We start from the raw sequence: 18,650 nt of genomic DNA, 5'->3' as shown, positions 1-18,650 counted from the left end.
TGGCCTTTAACGTTGAATGTTCTCTGAAGATTTAACTGCAGCCATATTAGATTCTTCTAAAACCCACAGCATATAGTGCAAACGCATGCAGACAGGACACTGTTAGAATAAGGCGCTGTTCGTTAATAGCTTGGTCGGTGGAGTTACTTCAAGGCGATTAAACTCGATAACGGTGAGTTGAAGATTATAAATCCCAGTCATAGATTTACCTCTTTCTTCCTCTCACTGCCGTGTCGCTGTAGCACCCATTTAATGCTGGCCTGAGGGGACTTGGGCTGGCACTCGAGGAATGTGCTGCTGCCTTCCACACCATACTGCTCCGTCTCTGCCGCTTTCCTATTAGCTGTCAATGTATCAAGAGAGGGTTAGGACTCAATGTGATACCATCCATTCCACTAAAAAATACAAGGAAGCTCTTCAGTTAAGTAAAGACAGACAATGTACCACACTCTGAGAGGAACTTCATGCCTTACTGTCAATTTATTTTGAAAGAGGCCCAGTTATCTTATCCTTAATGTTAACAAACTGGCTGAATGAAGAATATGCAATGAAATCATTCTGTCACAAAACAAAGATAATTCATTTCTGGTTTGTTCCTCAAAATATTTCAGTTGTCCTCTTTATCTGAATGCACTAAGTCTTGTTGATATAGGCTCCAGAGGTGCTGGTGCCAGGCCCTCCAAACCCCTGCCCCCTCCTGCCCTTACTAGCCCAAGTAGCCCATTTTCTATTGACAGCTCATAGAGATCAGTAAGCTATTCAACTACAGGAAGGCAACACAGTTGAGCCCAATCTGTCCCCACTGAACATCTCTACATATGCAGAAAATACAGTAAATCAGTAAGTATCTGTAAAGGAGGTTGGACGTTGCCTGTAAGAGAGATATGTCGTCAAAGTTTTTCATCTTGCACTCATCAGGACAAACACAAGAATGCCAAATTTCAAACAATCACAATAATTTATGCCACAGGAGAAAACGGTGCTAATTGGTTGACAAATCAACTCTGACTGGTTAAGGCGTTGCCATGGAGAAAGCAACAGGAAACTATAGGCTCCCCAAGCTCCCAGGTAATTCAGAAAAGGCGCAAGGCTTGAACATATTCCTTTTGTTTTCAGAGGACAGGTCTCTGCATATAAATGTATGAGAAAGAAGATTGTAATGTAGTGTTACACACCCAAAACATCATAACCAGAATTTCTTCTTCACAGTTACTGACTGACTTACTGCATGTTTCCAGCATTTCCTTTTTGATTTCAGATTTTCGGCAATTGCGCTTTTTTCCTTTTCTCTATGTGTATCTCCCAGAAGTCACTGCATGGTGGCCAGGAGCAGGGTCCTAGACTAATTTTAACCCTTGCTAATCCAGGGCCATATCCCTGGCAGATCCCTTGCCATAACTCCAGTGGAGGTCAACTAAGTTTGCAAAGATTCGGGATCAAAGTTTCCTGTTCAATTACACACCTAAAAATCCCCTGTGTAAGTTATGCCACTCTGTAGAGTCATTCCCACATTTCACATTTACCATTTTAATTTAAAAAGTTGCATGTTAACTGATACATATTTATCATTAACATCCTTTATTTGGAGGACTTAGGAATATGCCCAAATGTAACTTTATGTGCTAAATTTTACATATGATCAGTTTATAGATATGTAAAGTGTTGTAAGCTGCTGTTTGCAGTTGATGCTTTAGTTTTGGTGTGTGTGGCTACCCAAAACCAACTCAGGGACATCTGCACCTCTGTAATTCATCCCAGCCACATGCACTTCCCGAACTGCACTTGACCATGGTGCATGGAACTGCTCTCTAACCCCCATGGCTCTACATAGTACTCAAACTCCCCTGACTATTTACATATTTCTGAATGAAATGGTCCAAGGGCATCCTTATAAATCTCCAGACCATATACATCGTTAACTCACCCCAGCCATATACATCCCTCTAGCTCTCCTGTCTGTGTTCATCTCTCTAACTCTCTGTGTACATGTTTCTAACTCTCTGTGTACATCTCTCTAACTCTCCTGTCTGTGTACATCTAACTCTCCTGTCTGTGTACATCTCTCTAACTCTCTGTGTACATCTCTCTAACTCTCTGTGTACATGTCTCTAACTCTCCTGTCTGTGTTCATCTCTCTAACTCTCTGTGTACATATCTCTAACTCTCCTGTCTGTGTACATCTAACTCTCCTGTCTGTGTACATCTCTCTAACTCTCTGTGTACATCTCTCTAACTCTCTGTGTACATGTCTCTAACTCTCTGTGTACATGTCTCTAACTCTCTGTGTACATGTCTCTAACTCTCTGTGTACATCTCTCTAACTCTCTGTGTACATGTCTCTAACTCTCCTGTCTGTGTTCATCTCTCTAACTCTCTGTGTACATGTCTCTAACTCTCCTGTCTGTGTACATCTAACTCTCCTGTCTGTGTACATCTCTCTAACTCTCTGTGTACATGTTTCTAACTCTCTGTGTACATGTCTCTAACTCTCTGTGTACATGTCTCTAACTCTCTGTGTACATGTCTCTAACTCTCTGTGTACATGTCTCTAACTCTCTGTGTACATGTCTCTAACTCTCCTGGCTGTCTATACCTCTCTAACTCTTGTTGTTTGCATCTCTCTATTCACCTAGCCTCTCTTCAAACTACTCACTAACTGCTGAACATTTATTACATGTTGGAAGTAAAATGATGGCTCTTTTCCACAGAACAAGGGAATGTCTTCCTACTCACCATTGGAGTTGTAACCCCGGCACTGCCTGATTGGGTTGCCATGCCGTACGTCTTGCCTTCGACTTCGCCTGTGAAAAAAACAAGGAAACAATTTGCAGTGAAAGTAAGAAACCATTAAACACAGTTTGGAATTCTTAACTGAATTTTATTCCCAGTGAACTTAATGTTCATGTGGAGAGTAAGAAATGCTGTCCATTGTGTGCCCAGATTCAACATCAGATATTCACCGGTTAGATAAAGCACCCATGGGATGTACCCAACTTCCAGGCCTCTTTCTCTGATTTAATTTTCCTCCTATACATCAATAGTGTCCACAAACCAACCCCTGCCATCTGCAGCCCACAAGCTTCCGTTAACTCAGCTGTATCACACTTGGTAGCACTTCCGCCTCTGAGTCAGAAGGTTGTGGGTTCAAATCCCACGTCAGAAACGTGAGCACAAAAATCTAGGCTCACAGCCCAGCCTAGTACTGAGGGAGTGCTGCACTGCCGGAGGTGCCGCCTTTTGGGTGAGGCCCTGTCTGCTTTTTCAGGTGGATTTAAAAGGCCCCGTGACCTTATTTTGAAGAAGAGCAGGGCAATTATCATTGATGTCCAGGCCAATATTTACCCCTCAATCAACATCACTGAAACAGGTTATCTGCTTATTACCCAGAAGGAAAAAAATGGTAAAAAAACTGGGAAATAAGAGTACTGGTCCAAACTGTCTTTTCTTTCTGTGTAGCATATAGTTGTTTGTGGGGGCTTGCTGTGCGCAGGTTGGCTGCTGCATTTCCTACCTTACATCAGTGACTACAGTTTTCAAAAAGTACTTAATTGGCTGAAAAATGCATTGGGACATCCCGAGGTTGTGAACAATGCTATATAAATGCAAATCTTCCTTTATTCTGTCTTTCTTAACTGCTTACAAGGCCCCAAAGCCTCAGTTGCACTATGTTGGCTGCTACAGCTTTTGGTTTATAAATACCGGACTGGTAGATTGAAAAAAACACCACGTTCTGATTGGTAGAAAAAGGCAGCGGGAAGATTTGTTTCTCATTGATAGGTAGGGGATAAACCTATCAGGAAGTTTTCTGAACCTTAGTTCTGTATTTAAAAATCTAAAGCTATAAACCAAAGATGGCTGTTTGGTAGTACTGCACCTAATAGAACTATTCAAGGACATGTTAGCATCATTGTTACATGCAGCAAGCAAAACTATCTTTGCCCCCCTGATTTTAACTTTGACCTATTGTCCAGTAAAGAAGGGGATGAAAAAGGGTTTGCATTACATGCAGTCCTCCAAACATTAATAAGTGGAAAGCCGAGATCAGCACATGCATGGCGGGCTGAATGGCCTCCTCCTGTGCTGTGAGATTCCCCGACATTCCCCTTCTATTCTTCAGGGAAGGCCGTGGGATCTTTTATTTCCACATGAACAGGACCAAGTTCACATCTCAATCGACAAAGGCACCTCTGACAATGTAGCACTCTCTTAGTGCGGCACCAGAAGAGTCAGCCTAGATGATGTGTTCAAAGCCCTGGGAGTGGGATTTCAATCCCCAACTTTCTGCCTCGGGTGAGACGGAGATTGAGAGACAGAGCGAGAGAGAGAGAGAGAGGCAAACAATGAAACAAAAGGCTTGAATTTATCTGACAATCTGCCTCATTCACTTTGAATAATATTAATGATTTTCTTTTCAAATTTCTATCTGATTTGGTGCTCAATTAAAATACGGAATTCACATATAATAGTATCTAGGTTAACTGAAGTTAAAAGTCCTAAGAGAAAAATGAGTGACAGGCTCACTATAGTCAAGAGATGGTTTCTCCGCATCAATTTATTGTTAAAGAAAATGATTTTCCGCTACTGTGACAGCAGCCATGATAAATGAAGTGACAGAGCTGCACAGTGAAAAATATAATGAGTGCAGGATCCACCTTGTGCAAATTTCAAGGAGCTTTTCAACATAAATATAGAACACATTGAAGTTAACCAAGAGATACTGGCCATATCCTCAGCAGTGACAGGGCTTTTCTCATAGAATCTTGCAGCATGGAAGAAGGCCATTTGGCCCATTGAGCCTGTTGTAATATACCTTTAAGGGGATAGCGGCGTCCCATCACTTTAAGGGAAGGGTGCATGCTGCTGGCACCATGTCGTGTGTGTTCTGATGATATAAAGGTTATATTATTCATAAGGGACAGTTGCAAACACGTTGTGGGTTCATTTATTAAGAACAGGCACATGTAAACGTATGTACATGGATGGAAAGCTAGATAACATCAGCAGCAGGGCTGTGTGCGCTGTGTCCCGCTCTAGTCTGAAGTGAAACTTGGATTACATGACACACTTCACTTAAAGTGATGGCAGGCTGCTATCCCTTAAAGGCATATTACAACAGTGCCTGTACTGGCTCTTTGACAAGGCAGTCCAATTAGTCCCACTCTCAACACCCTGCCCATCAGTCCTGAAAAGAATTCCCATTGCAGTATCTATCCATTATCCTTTTGAAAATTACTAAGGAGTACGCTATCATCACCCTCTCGGGCAGTGCATTCCAGACTGTATCAACTTACTGCCTAAAAATAAAAAAAATAAAATCTCCCCATCTTCCCTAATGATTCTTTTGCCAATTTAATTTAAACTTGTGTCCTCTGGTTACCAACCCTGCTGCCAGTGGAAACAGTTTCTCTCTATGAATTCTATCAAAATCCCTCACGAATGTGTCAGAGGCAGACTGACAAGTGAGACGTGCATTGTCTCTCACTGTGGACTGTGACACATCGCATCGATAGCACTTGTGAATTAATTTTAATAAATACTTTCATAGTTGTTTCCAAGGCCAGGGCAATCGGTTGAAGCTGCCTGTTGATGACACAGTGTCCCCTGTGGTGTCAAATTAATGGAAATCCAATTCTATTTCCACTGTATATTATAAATGTAAATAGATTTTCTTGTAGCTGTAAGGTGAACTTAGGTGACTGGTGTCTCATTAATGGTCTATCACCAGGTAATAAGAAAGTATGGGATAAGGGAGGGAGAAAAAATCTGCTGCTTTCTTCCAGAGCTCAGCAATGCTGTTCCCCTGTCATTTTCTCCTCCCAATTTACTACTCTCCTGAGGCAAAACTCCGCAGGATTTTGCTGTGATTCTCAAAGCAGAGCTTTTCTGTCTAAGGTTGCAACCTCTGTCACATCAGCTGCACATCGTATCAATGTTTGTGGGACGATGGTGCTGTAGAAGGTCCACCTAATTAACAGCCGTGGCATTTCATGAAGAAACGCGTTATGTGAGACAGTTCAATGTGAATAACGCTACTTAGAGACCAGAGGTATAATATTTCATTGTGAGCAAACTCTTAACAAGTTGTTTCTCATAGGTCATCTTTGCCTGGTCCGAGTGGAACAGGAACCAAGATGCTTCGTTACTGATACCTGATTAACTTCGATCTAATTCTTATATCTGTCCTACACTTTTATTGTGGGTGGGATTTTTGGATCGGTGGGTGGGTGGCTGTGATTGGCAGGCCCGGGAGCAGCCAGGGAACGGACCGCCGCCAGTGATTGGCTCCCCCCACCGCGATTTCACGCTGGCTGGCCAATTAGCTCAGCGCTGCCGGGTTAGGGGTGGGAGAAGGGCGAGCACTGAAGTCAGCACAGGGGGAACGCGCAACGATAGCTCCCTGAAGGCAGAGAGCTGCCTCAGGGGACTGAGGAGTTTAAATTCAGTGAAGACAGATTTAAAAATCCAGCAAAAATGCCCACGAATCAGAATGAGCCACCGAAACATATGGATGCTGAAATTTGTGTCCAAACATTTTCATCTTTTCTTAAAATTAATCTCGGACACCTCATCCCGCCCTTGGATGAGGCTTGTTCAAAAATGCAAAGGCCGCCTGGCCGATTCACCCGCCCGCCAACCATAATGGAACATTGGACGGGCAGCGAAAAATTCCCACTAATTAAAATTTTAATGGCCTTAATAGGCCTCTTAATTGTCAGCGGGCACGCTTCCGACTCTCGCCCGCGCCCGCCAACCGAAATATCGCACGAGTGCGCGATGACGTCAGGACGCTCGCCCGACATCATCAAGCGTCATTTTATGCCCGATCGGGCCAGGCATGTGCCCAGGGCATAAGATTCTGCCCTATGTAACAATGCAGAGTTAACTGTATTTGCTTGAAACCTTTTTTCATCTATATCTAATTCTCCGTGATAATTAGAAATTTCTTCCAATGTGAATTTTGCATTGACTCGCACTGCTGATGCAGTTTTTCAGAAATCCATTATTTAGACCATAAGACATAGGAGCAGAAATTAGGTCATTCGGCCCATTGAGTCTGCTCCGCCATTCAATCATGGTTGATAAGTTTCTCAACCCCATTCTCCCGCCTTCTCCCCGTAACCTTTGATCCCCTTACCAATCAAGAACCTATCTATCTCCGTCTTAAATACACTCAATGACCTGGCCTCCACAGCCTTCTGTGGCAATGAATTCCATAGATTCACCACTTTCTGGCTAAAGAAGTTTCTCCTCATCTCTTATTTTTATTTGTTCATAGAATGTGGGTGGCGCTGGCTAGGCCAGAATTTATTGCCCATCTCTAATTGCCCTTGAGAAGGTGGTGGTGAGCTGCCTTCTTGAACTGCTGCAGTCCATGTGGTGTAGGTACATCCACAGTGCTGTTAGGAAAGGGAGTTCCAGGATTTTGACCCAGTGACAGTGAAGGAATGGCGATATATTCCCAAGTCAGGATGGTGAATAGCTTGGAGGGGAACTTGCAGGTGGTGGTGTTTCCATACATCCGCTGCCCTTGCCCATCTAGGTGGTAGAGGTTGTGGGTTTGGAAGGTGGTGTCGAAGGAGCTTTGGTGAGTTTCTGGAGTGCATTTTGTAGATGGTACACACTGTGCATCAGTGGTGGAGGGAGTGTATGTTGAAGGTTGTGGATGGGGTGCCAATCAAGTGGGCTGCCTTGTCCTGGATGGTGTTGAGCTTCTTGAGTGTTGTGGAAGCTGCACTCATCCAGGCAAGTGGAGAGTATTCCATCACACTCCTGACTTGTGCCTTGTAGATGGTGGACAGGCTTTGGGGAGTCAGAAGGTGAGTTACTCTCTGCAGAATTCCCAACCTCTGACCTGCTCTTGTAGTTGCAATATTTATGCGACTTGTCCAGTTCAGTTTCTAAATGGTAATCTCCAGAATGTTGATAGTGGAGGATTCAGTGATGGTAATACCATTGAATATTAAGTGGAGATGGTTAGATTCTCTCTTGTTGGAGATGGCCATTGGGGCACAAATGTCACTTACTACTTATCAGCCCAAGCCTGAATGTTGCCTAGGTATTGCTGCATGCAGGCAAGGACGGCTTTAGTAGCTGAATAGTCGCGGATGGTACTGGATCTGGTGCAATCATCAATGAACATCCCCACTTCTGATATTATGATGGAGGGAAGATCATTGATGAAGTAGTTGAAGATGGTTGGATCTAGGACATTGTCCTGCCCATCCTGCTCGTATCTGAAACTTCCAGGTCCAATATCTGCAATTTTCCATAAATTAAAATCAATGGATTGAAAATCACTGGCAGCACCTTCATGGTGCTCTGATATGTGGATGACAGGCCACCAATGGTACTAGGCCATGAAGAATTTACCCCCTAATCTGGGTGGGGTGTCAGCAATGGCTCACTTGATAGCTTTTTCTTCTCTGAGTCAGAGATTGTTGATTCAAGTCCCATCCTGGAGACCGGAGCACATGATTCAAGCAGTGTAACACTGAGGGAGTATGTATTGTCTTTCAGATGAGACATTAAACCGAGGAGCTGTCTTCCCTCTCAGGTGGGTGTAAAAGATCCCATGGCACTATTTTGAAGAAGAGCAGAGGAGATCTCTCTAGTATCCTGTCAATATTTATCCCTCAACCAACATCGCTAGAACATTTTATCTGGTCATTATCACATTGCTATTTGTGGGAGCTTGCTGTGCGCAAATTGGCTGCCGCGTTTCCTACAATGCAACAGTGAGTACACTCTTGCCACTAATCTTGCAACTATAGCCAATTTCATGACATGCAAAATCCAACATGGGTGCGTAAAACACATCCGATATTAGGCACATGCAAAAGAAAGATCATTAGTGCACAAGGTGTGCAGTTCCTGTCTCTACCAGAGCTGTTAAGCAATGCAAAACTACCCCTCCGTCACCAACATGGCTTCTGCTGCTCTTGCCACGATACCCAATGCATTGATTTAATTTGAGAAAGCCAGGTGCAGGGCCAAGTGCTATGGTGCAGGATGCCAACAAGACTGGACAGAGTATGTGTGAGGATTTAATAAGTAAAGGAGTTGGGGTGAAAGCCTGTGGGATAAGGAGGATTCCAGTGCCGACTCTGGCAACAAGCTAATAGAACTCCCGCAAACGTCAGCCTCATAGCAGTTAGGATATTTTGCCTCAAATTTTGGTTTTAAAAACTTATTGATAATAAAGCTCAAGAGAATGACTATGGCAGGAGGAGTAGATGGGGAAAGGGGCAATCTGATTGGTGAACACTTCAGAACATGGACCCCCTTGGCAGTATCTGTGACAGGTGGTGGTTGAACCAACCTAAAATATCTGAGCAGATCTGTGAAGCGTACAAGAATTGACACAGGAAATGTGGAGAACCCATGTAGAACCAGATGAAGGTGAATTGTTTCCTTTTGTCCTGTTCCTATGTGGTGCACAGGAGCTGACACTGAGCTGCCAATGAGCGACACAGCAGGGCGAGCCAATGGTTCACTTTCAGCCCATCGTGTCGCTCGATCATTTACCTTTTTGACGATGCTAAATATCTGGAGCAGGCTTTGCCATCCCAAGCACAGTATGGATCTCTGGCCAGACAACAATCGGCACAGGCCTCTCCATAAACATCACAGCGGTGAAGGGTAACCTGAGTAATGCCCAATGTCGAGCCAACGTATAGCTGTTGCTATAAGAAATGAAAAAAGCAAACGTTAAGACTATGGATTTAGGGTAGTCACCGTTGCTGAATAGTATTTAGGATTGGAACATGTAAGAGAGACGTTATGTAAATCTGCCGTTAAATCATTCATCGTAAATCACAGCAGAAGGTACCGAACACAAACATATATTTGACACATGAAAAATTAATCAGGCTTTTAAAATGTGCTGCTGTTTAACATTTGGCACCCACTTGACTCTATATCATGTACTAAGCATTTAAACTGGGGTTCATGTGTGTACAGATCAAGAATGACTAGAAAGCGGATGGGATTCACGATTACAAAGTGACGGTGGGGGACAGGTCTGAGAGTAGGTTGTTCACTCACTCACTCGCTCAGGCAGCTAAATGATCAACATTCCTTGGGAAGGGAAGGTAGGCAACCCAAATCTTAGACAAGCAGAAATTCAACCCTTGAAACCAGAAGTGGAACAGTCCAGGTGGAGCTGAGGAAGCCACATTCATTTGAAGACGCATACTTAATCCTCAACAGGCAAGTTTCATCAGAGAATGCTTTGAGTCTTTTTTTTTCCCCCGGTTTGAACCACGAAACTAATCCCCTCCATTGGATATTTTAAAATTTTAAACCTAAATGCGATTACAATTTGTCAGTCAAGTAGCTAAGCGATTGTTACCCTTTTAGATGAGATCTTCATTGTCTTCACTTCAGTTGGCATCTGAAAAATGAAATGTTTGAATTTATCAACACACAGTAGGGTCCACAAAGGGTTGCACGAGTGCATTAGTATTTTGCAAGCATATTTACATTTAAAAGCAGGCGCGATTGTCTCCTTGCCTTTGCTATTTGGAAAGGCAAGCCGCCTAACTTCTCTTGTTCCTGATGAGCTGATGCTGGACTTGTCCATTCTGTCCCTGCCTGGCCCCCTGGTGGAGAATGGTGGCAGGTGCAAGTGTTAAGAGGGGGAAAGATGCCTTTGGGGACTGGCGCAATCCGACTCTCTGAAAACCATTACTGTCACATGACAAGAGGCTTAAAAGAGAGTTGGGGGTAGTGGGGTGGGGGTGGGGGAGAAAGTAGCTGAGAGAATCTTTGTGTTTCTTGAGGAATAGGAAATGGTTGTCAAATGTTCTCTTTATTAAATTAGTGACAGGAAACATTTTTAAAAGAAGAGAAAACATTTGGGATTTAAACAGGACTAATGTTTTGCAGAGTTGGAGTGTTGACCTGTATCTGGTTTAATGTCACAAAGCATTAAATATCAGGTTTTGGGGATTGTCTTGAAATCGAGTTTGCAAAGCGCGGAATGCATTGCCACTGAGAAGAGTTGAGGCAGAGATCGTTGCATCTGACAAGGGATGAGTTGATAAATACTTAAAGCAAAGGGAGATGCGAGCCAACGTGGAGACAGAATGGGGTTAATTTTGGGTAGCTTTAGGAAGGAGCCAGCAGTGACATGATGGACTGAGTGGCCTCATTCTGCGCTGTAAACCTATTTGGTTCTGCTAGTTTAAATTGACTTCAAAATCTTAAACAAACTTTAAAAAGACCAAACATTTTTTTTTTGTGTCTTTTCTAAATTGTAAATTTACTGTTAGGTAACCAGATTTACTGTTAGGTAACCAGATTTACTGTTAAATAACCAGATTAAGGAAGTTAACAGTGACCTTGAAAACCTCGACTTCTTCAAGAATCAGTTCCTCAGTCTCCATGTCATCCTTGGGTAACACGATCACTTTCTGCACCGTTCCTTGATCTGAATGGAAAGATAAAAGGGGAGAGTCATGGAGCTGAAGCGTGTGGTTTTACCTTTTCCTGTAAAAACACTCGGGACATTACTTACACTGCAGCCAGACTGCAAACCTGAGGGCATGTTGTGGCGAGAAGGAATTTGCAGCGAGAAGTAAATGACAGACATTGGGGGATAATATAAGAAGTGATTCTGATGGGTTAAATGGGGTGGATTACAGACTGCCGGTTATACAAGCAGCATAAGCCCTGGTGCTGCCCAGCAGTACTGTGGGAGTACATGGACTGCAGAGATTCAAGAAGGAACCATCACCTTCTCAAGAGTAACTGGAAGTGGGCAATAAATGTGCCCTTGCCAGCCAACACCCATATCCCAGGGATTAAACGCCAATTTTCTTGTGAGTTCTGTGATTTAACAACGAATGGTTCTTATTGTCCACGGGAACACCGTCACCTCCAAGACCCTTTCGAATCCAACATCATCCCCCGTTTGGGCACATGTGACCGTTGGTTCACCGCGACTCGGTCAACATCCTGGGATTCTTGGCCTTACACCATCGCAGCAGCAACATCGACACGAGGGCAAGGGGAATGAACGTATTCCTTGCCGGCGTCGTGCACAACCCCGAGGACAAATTTTAAAAATTCAATGGGAGGTGAAAAGCTGAGATCACCTTTCACCCTTCACCCTTCACCTCAGCCAGCCTAGCTGTTCACTTTTTGCGTGTCTGTTCTTTTAGTCAGTTGACCTCCCCCCCCCACTCCAATCTTTAGCATCTTTTTGGGGGAGTTAATTTCAGATTTCCACTATCCCCCCCTTGCGTGAAGACAGACTTCCTGCCATCACCTCTGATTGGACTCGGTCTAATATTCATTACTTCCCCCTTGCTCTGGAATTCCCCCTTCCAGAGGAAATAGTTCCTCCTGGTTTATCCTCCCAGATTTTCTGTATTTCTTTCAATTTTCATCGCGATTGTTTTACTGCCAGCGCCTTCTCTGCTCCCTCTAACGCCCACCAACAACACCCCCCCCCCCCCTACCCCAACACCCTCCACCCACTCTCTCTGGGTAGGAAAGAGTTAATTTTCTAGACTGGTTCCCTTTACCTGTTCCGAGGAATAGGACCTCGTACCGTCCGTCCGCTGCATCCACCTGGTCCACTGTGATGGTGGTGAATTCGTAATCTACATTGGTCCTGACCACCAGAGGGCGCTTGTGCACTGGGTAGATGGCATTGTACATGGTGGGATGGTTCCTCATGAAGTTGATCACTTCGTCCGGGTAATCTTTTGTGGATTTCATGGAAGGGGTAAAGGTGCCACCGGGACACTGCAAGAGATATTTGAGAAGGAAGTCTCCACAGGTCCTTTCACAGCAATGTTTCAGTTCAGAAAGATGGATTTTATTTCATTTTAAGCATCAGCCATAGCAATATCCACATCAATCCCGTGCTATTTTGAAGGTGATCATGGCTGTTCACCCCAGTGCCCCGGCTAATACTTAGCCCTCAACAAAAATCACGTAACATTATCTCATCATTATCACGTTGCTGTTTGTGGGACCTTGCTTCGTGCAAATTGGCTTCTCCCTTACAACAGTGACTACACTTCAAAAGTACATCCTTGGCTGTAAAGCACTTTGGGACAATCTGAGGTTATGTAAGGCTATATAGACATCCAAGTTCTTGCTTTAACATTAGTTCCTTGATGGAGGAGGTTGTGGGAGGGGTGTAGGGGGGGTGCGTGTGGTGACATTGCTGGAGATCGCATCTTTGCAAACGTTTATGTACACGTTAACAACATTAAACGTCTCCAGGTCAAATATTGCAGTAGATAAACACAGAGTGAAGCTCCCCTCACGTTTGCCAAAACTCCTCACAAAACGTGGAGCTGCCTGACAGTACAACTCATTTTACGCTGTAGACTCACATCCACTGGGGTCGTTTAAACTAATTTCTGTGAGGATTGGCGGAACATTCCTCTCCCTTGGTCTGTTCACAGGTATGTAGGATTCTACAAAATATTCAGTCCTAGTGTTTTCTCCAACAGAAGCAGCCTGAGTGTTCCCATGGCATCACTGACAGGGAGGTGTCCTGAATGTTCCGGAATGGCTCCACTAATTGCAATAAGTTCAGCCTAAGCATTGATGTGGAGCCACCCTATCCTGGGAAAACAGGGATACAGAGCGTGTGACCCGAGCGATTATCCAACACATTCATCTTCGGGAAGTATTCTTTAAAGGTGCGGTGCCCAGCAAAGGACTTGCCTTTGAAGGTCAAATTACCTGATTGCTGCCCATAATAACTGAGCACGAGTTTACGACAGGAGTCGGTCAGAGAGACGTGTAGGCCAAGCCCTTCCCAAGGAGGGAGGATAACGACTGCTATTAGCCCTGGCTGCTTTAAGTGGCAGTGTCTTGCCCGTTCACTCTGCCCACGAAAGGCACATGACAGCCCAAAAGGGCGGGGAAAAATACTTCATGGATCTAAAAGTGGGGGAAGTGCTTAACTTGTAATAGGGCAGTGGGCATGAGGGACCTTCTGAATGAATATGTCATGGCAGTGAGACTGTGGCTCTGGGGGGGAAGGGTTAGATTTTCCCAGGTGGGAGGTAAAGCCTGGATCACGAACATTAATGGATGGAAAACTGCAAGCGTTTGGGGATCGAGGCCACCGACATCTTACCCCCTACCCAGTGCTGAACAGAAAGATATCTCGCTAGTGAAGAAAGTGACTCACTGTGCCAGGCCTGGGGTATGGTATCTTCCCTGTGTAAGGCATCCACTGGTAATTCGGCCCCTCTTTGTGCGCGAAAGGCCCGTTGAAGACAGTGCGGATGTCGGTCATTGAATAGACACACACAGCGGATCCTTTGAAGACCGATCTGTTAGCATGGACAAAAAAAAATCTCCCGTCAGAGAGCAGAATGATTCCAGGCTTTCAAAACACCAGTAACTGCTGTGACTATGATACCGAGAATCCTGTAGGGCTAACATCTCTTCTAAAAGGATGTAGAAAGGAATTTTCTATCAATACGTCAGTCCACTAATGCTGCACAGTGTCATACCAAAGGCAAAACCCTGAGAATAAATAGGACTTCAGTTCATGTGGGCATCGCCCAAGGGAGATGTGGCTTGCTGTGATTCTTGGAGCGCTATTCACGCTAAATATAACTCAGATCACTTTTTTATTCTGCTATCTTCTGTTCACTGTGCTCAATTCTTTTGTTTTCCGCACATTTTAATTCCAATTAGAAATCGGGATTGCGCACTTTGGGATGAGCGCTGTGCCAGGGCCACGTACTGTCATGACTCTCACTGGCACGATGTGGCACAGTGGCAACGTTTAGGAGCAGCCTTTAACTGGGGCTTTGTTGCCCTTGAAGTCCTCACTGAGAAGCTAAGTGTAACAGTCCACCCTCTTTCCCTTTCTATCCCTGCAATGACAGTCTAGTATAGAGCCATAGGTATTTACAGCACAGGAGGCGGCCATTTGGCCCACTGCATCTGTACTGGCTTCCTGCCACAGCCATCCAATAGTAATCCCACTTTCTGCTCTTTCCCCAATTCCTCTGCTTCAGATATGATTTAATTTTCCTCAAACAGACGCACTAGGGTCTGTTTCAGCAGTCACTCCCTGTGGAATTCACACTCCAAAAACCCCCTGCACAGACACATTTTCCCCAACCTCTCCCTCCATTCTCCTGGCATTTGGGGTCGCTCCTGTCTAAAGTCACTGAGACTTTGTCAGTTATGATGTTTATGGAAATATTGTTCAAGTTTACTTATTTCCCCCCCTCCCCCCCAACTAAATAGATTAATTTGTCAGTGCTGTCAAAACAGCCAACAATGTCATATAAAAACAGAAAATGCTGCAAATACTCAGCAGTCAGGCAGCATCGGTGGAGAAAGAAACAGAGTTAATGTTTCAGGCTGATGACCATTAACTCTGATTCTCTCTTGACAGATGCTGCCTAACTTGCTGGGTGGTTCCAGCACTTTCTGTTTGGAGTTCAGATTTCCAGCATCTGCAGTATTTTGCTTTTGTGCTGTTGTATGATGCCAAGGAAGACTTGTGGCACAGTGGGTAGTGTTCCCTGCTTCTGAGCCTAGGTTCTGGGTTCAAGTCCCACTCCAGGACTTGATATCCAAGGAGGGTGTGCCCATAGTGTGGCCAATAGGTTGATTATCAACCTGCAAATCCTTCTAACACACATCAATGGCAGGCGATAAGAGTGGGAGAGATCCCAGGTCAACCAAGTGATGGGAAGAAAGTTGCAGCCTCTACCATCAATATCCATAGCTCCAGGCTAGAACATGCATGTAATCCCTGACTCAATCATTAACACACATTAACAATGATGCTGAAGGATCAGGGTGACTGAGGTCAGAGTTGCTGAGGGTACTTGCACCTATTAGAGTTTTATTCTTATCTGTTGTGTGGGAATGGGGAGGGGGGGGGAGGGGGTGTGGGAATCAAGGGTTATGGGGATAAGGCAGGAAAGTGGAGTTGAGGATTATCAGATCAGCCATGATCTCATTGAATGGCAGAGCAGACTCGATGGGCCAAATGGCCTACTTCTGCTGTTACGTCTTATGGGGGCAGGTATGAAGTGAAGATAGTGTAAGATTGGGTGGAATGTAAAATGGCCATCTGAGCTGCCATGTTGCTTCTAGGCCTTGGCTAAGCTGAGCCCCATTGGCTCTGCTCTGCTCAGTGTTCAGGCCAAGTGACTCCAGTTGGTGTGGTTGAGTTCACAGTCCTTCAGGCTGTTCAGATTGAGTGGCTGCCCTCTGGACACAGGCAGTGGGAGGGTAAAAAATACACCTCCTGAGGTGGCTCCCTGTGCACCACCAGAGGCAATGGCACCGCCTCCTAATGTAAATGGAATGGTTTGTTGACAGGGCTGGACTGTGTACTAATAGCAGCAAAAGGACAATTGCTGCAGGATTGTAGTTTCGTATGAATTTGGTTAACAATGGACCCAAGCTCACTGTTTTGAACATTGGTAGAGAGGCTAGAATTCCATCGTGGAGGAGAGTGGTTGCATTCAGACTCGAGGCCCAGAGGTGAGGGAATGTTGTTCTAACCAACTCGATCCTGAAGTACAACCATTAACATTTCTAGACCCAAGCAATCTTTCTTCAACCTGACACTTCCCTTGAACACATGGGAGTGGGAAGTGTTTGTGAATAATTTCTTCAGGATGCACTCAATTACAGAGTAAGGTCGCGTTTGAAGAAGAAATTTCTTAATTTCCTGCCTTGCTATACCGGTGTGGCCTTTTCTCCATTCCTGGACTGAGCGCCATTTTACCTACCCTGAGGCAGAGAAGACGGCATAGATAATTGGATTCCTTGCATCTTGGGTCTGCTGAACAAATATGTCCTCTGGGGAGATGGAAAAAAAAGTGTTACTTGGCTTTCAGCTCAGAGCAATGGGCGTCCGCCTTATATTTTACAACATTTATGAAATATTCAACTAGATAATGAAAACAATCTGTTGGTCAACACTAAATATTACCCCACCTCCCACTCCACCCCAAACCCTGATGCAAACTTAACGCTTATAGTTTCAAACTTTAAGTAAAGGATATTTTGTTATAAACGCAGCTGTACTTCATCAAAACTCAACCAGAATGGAAAATGTATATAAATCCACAATCTATAAAAGTCATTTTCTCATCACTTTCAGTACTCTGTGCACAATCCCCCAGGTGAGACAGTAAGGAATTAAATTACCCTTATGATCATTGTACATGCTCGGGAGTGGTCAGAGGGGAGTCACCATCTGTTTTTGCCCTCCCTCGTGTCTAATTTCCTGCCAAGTAAGGAGTCACGTAACTCTGACCCCATTGGCTTCTAGTCTGTGGTGCAGCCCGTCATGCGCTGTCAGTACTCTAAGTGCATTGGGATGTCTCTTTTTTTTAAACTCGATCTTGGGGTGTGGGCATTGCTGGCAAGGCCAGCGTTTACTACCCATCCTTAATTGCCCCACCCCCCCCCAACCCGAGCAGGTGGTGGGGAGCCACCTGCAACAGAAGGGTTTGCCAGGCCATTTCAGAGGGCAGTCAAGAGTGAATCACATCACTGTGGGTCTGGAGGCACATGTCGGCCAGATTGAGCAAGAATGGCAGATTTCCTTCCCTGAAAGACATTGGTGAACTAGCTGGGTTTTTACCACAATCTGATAGTTTTAATATCATTATTAATGAGACTAGCATTTTAGTCCAGATTTTTTAATTAATTGAATTTAAATGACTGCGTCAAAGGCGCTATATGATTGTAATTTTGCTATTGATGCCAGGATTTCACCAGTCATGGCCTTTCATGAGTTATGTTAACAATAATGGTTTTGTTCAGCTGGTGCTGTGTTGTAATGCTTTCCAGAGGGTCTGCTGCTTTTCCATGGATATTTTCCATGAATCTTTGGCCAAAATGAAGACTATGGCCTTCAACTTGGCCCATTAACCGCTGTAATCTCTGAGACAAGGTTGAATTGTAAAAGCAAAATTATTCAGTGACGGCCATTGGAATATTAATCAACTGCCCAACCCCCACCTCTCCTCACAGACAAAAAAATCTCCAGACATTTTATACAGATTCAATTGATATCTGCTGTTGGATGATGCAAAAACAAAACACTACTTTCTATGTAAAAATTGAGACAGTACAAAAAGATCAGAGTCACACCTTCTGAATCAGGAACTTGGAGAGAGGTCAGATCTGAATTTTGGACTATCATACAGTGACATAACCTGCATCCTCTCTAATGTCAGCCCTTGAAAGAAAACTGGATGGGTCTGGAGAGATTGACAGTCGGTGTGGGTCAGGCTGGTAGCATTCAATACAAAACTTGAGTTAATTTTTTAAAAATTCTTTCATGGGATGTGGGTGTTACTGGCAAGGTCAGCATTTGTTGCCCATCCCTAATTGCCCTTGAACTGAGTGGCTTGCTAGGCCACTTCAGAGGGCAGTTAAGAGTCAACCACATTGCTGTGGGTGTGGAGTCACATGCAGGCCTGACCAGGTAAGGATGGCAGATTTTCTCCCCTAAAGGGCATTAGTGAACCAGATGGGTTTTTACAACAATTGGTGACAGTTTCATGGTCACCATTACAGAGACTAGTTTTCAATTCCAAATTTTATTAATTGAATTTCTAAAATTTCCTTGGTGGGATTTGAACCTGTGCCTGAATAGGATTAGCCTGGTCCTCTAGATTACTAGT

General features: G+C 44.3%; 1 protein-coding gene across 5 annotated transcripts in view; it reads right to left on the bottom strand.

The window, feature by feature from the left end:
* Positions 1-18,650, bottom strand: part of sema3fb (sema domain, immunoglobulin domain (Ig), short basic domain, secreted, (semaphorin) 3Fb) — a 257,881-nt gene that overhangs the window by 8,832 nt on the left and 230,399 nt on the right. For 4 of the 5 annotated variants that reach the window (XM_078543213.1, XM_078543212.1, XM_078543215.1 and 1 more), the window contains 8 exons: positions 16,743-16,812; positions 14,162-14,306; positions 12,531-12,753; positions 11,343-11,431; positions 10,352-10,393; positions 9,526-9,683; positions 2,734-2,801; positions 210-343 (listed from right to left, as the gene is read on the bottom strand). In XM_078543213.1, the coding sequence (XP_078399339.1) occupies positions 210-343; positions 2,734-2,801; positions 9,526-9,683; positions 10,352-10,393; positions 11,343-11,431; positions 12,531-12,753; positions 14,162-14,306; positions 16,743-16,812 (929 nt within the window). The remainder of the gene's footprint in view (positions 1-209; positions 344-2,733; positions 2,802-9,525; positions 9,684-10,351; positions 10,394-11,342; positions 11,432-12,530; positions 12,754-14,161; positions 14,307-16,742; positions 16,813-18,650) is intronic. The other variant, XM_078543216.1, reaches the window with a different exon arrangement.

This window comes from Cetorhinus maximus, chromosome 6, assembly GCF_964194155.1.
Source record: "Cetorhinus maximus chromosome 6, sCetMax3.hap1.1, whole genome shotgun sequence".
NCBI lineage: Eukaryota > Metazoa > Chordata > Chondrichthyes > Lamniformes > Cetorhinidae > Cetorhinus > Cetorhinus maximus.
Note: the sequence above shows the minus strand (reverse complement) of the source record. Positions and strands in the feature narration are given on the sequence as shown.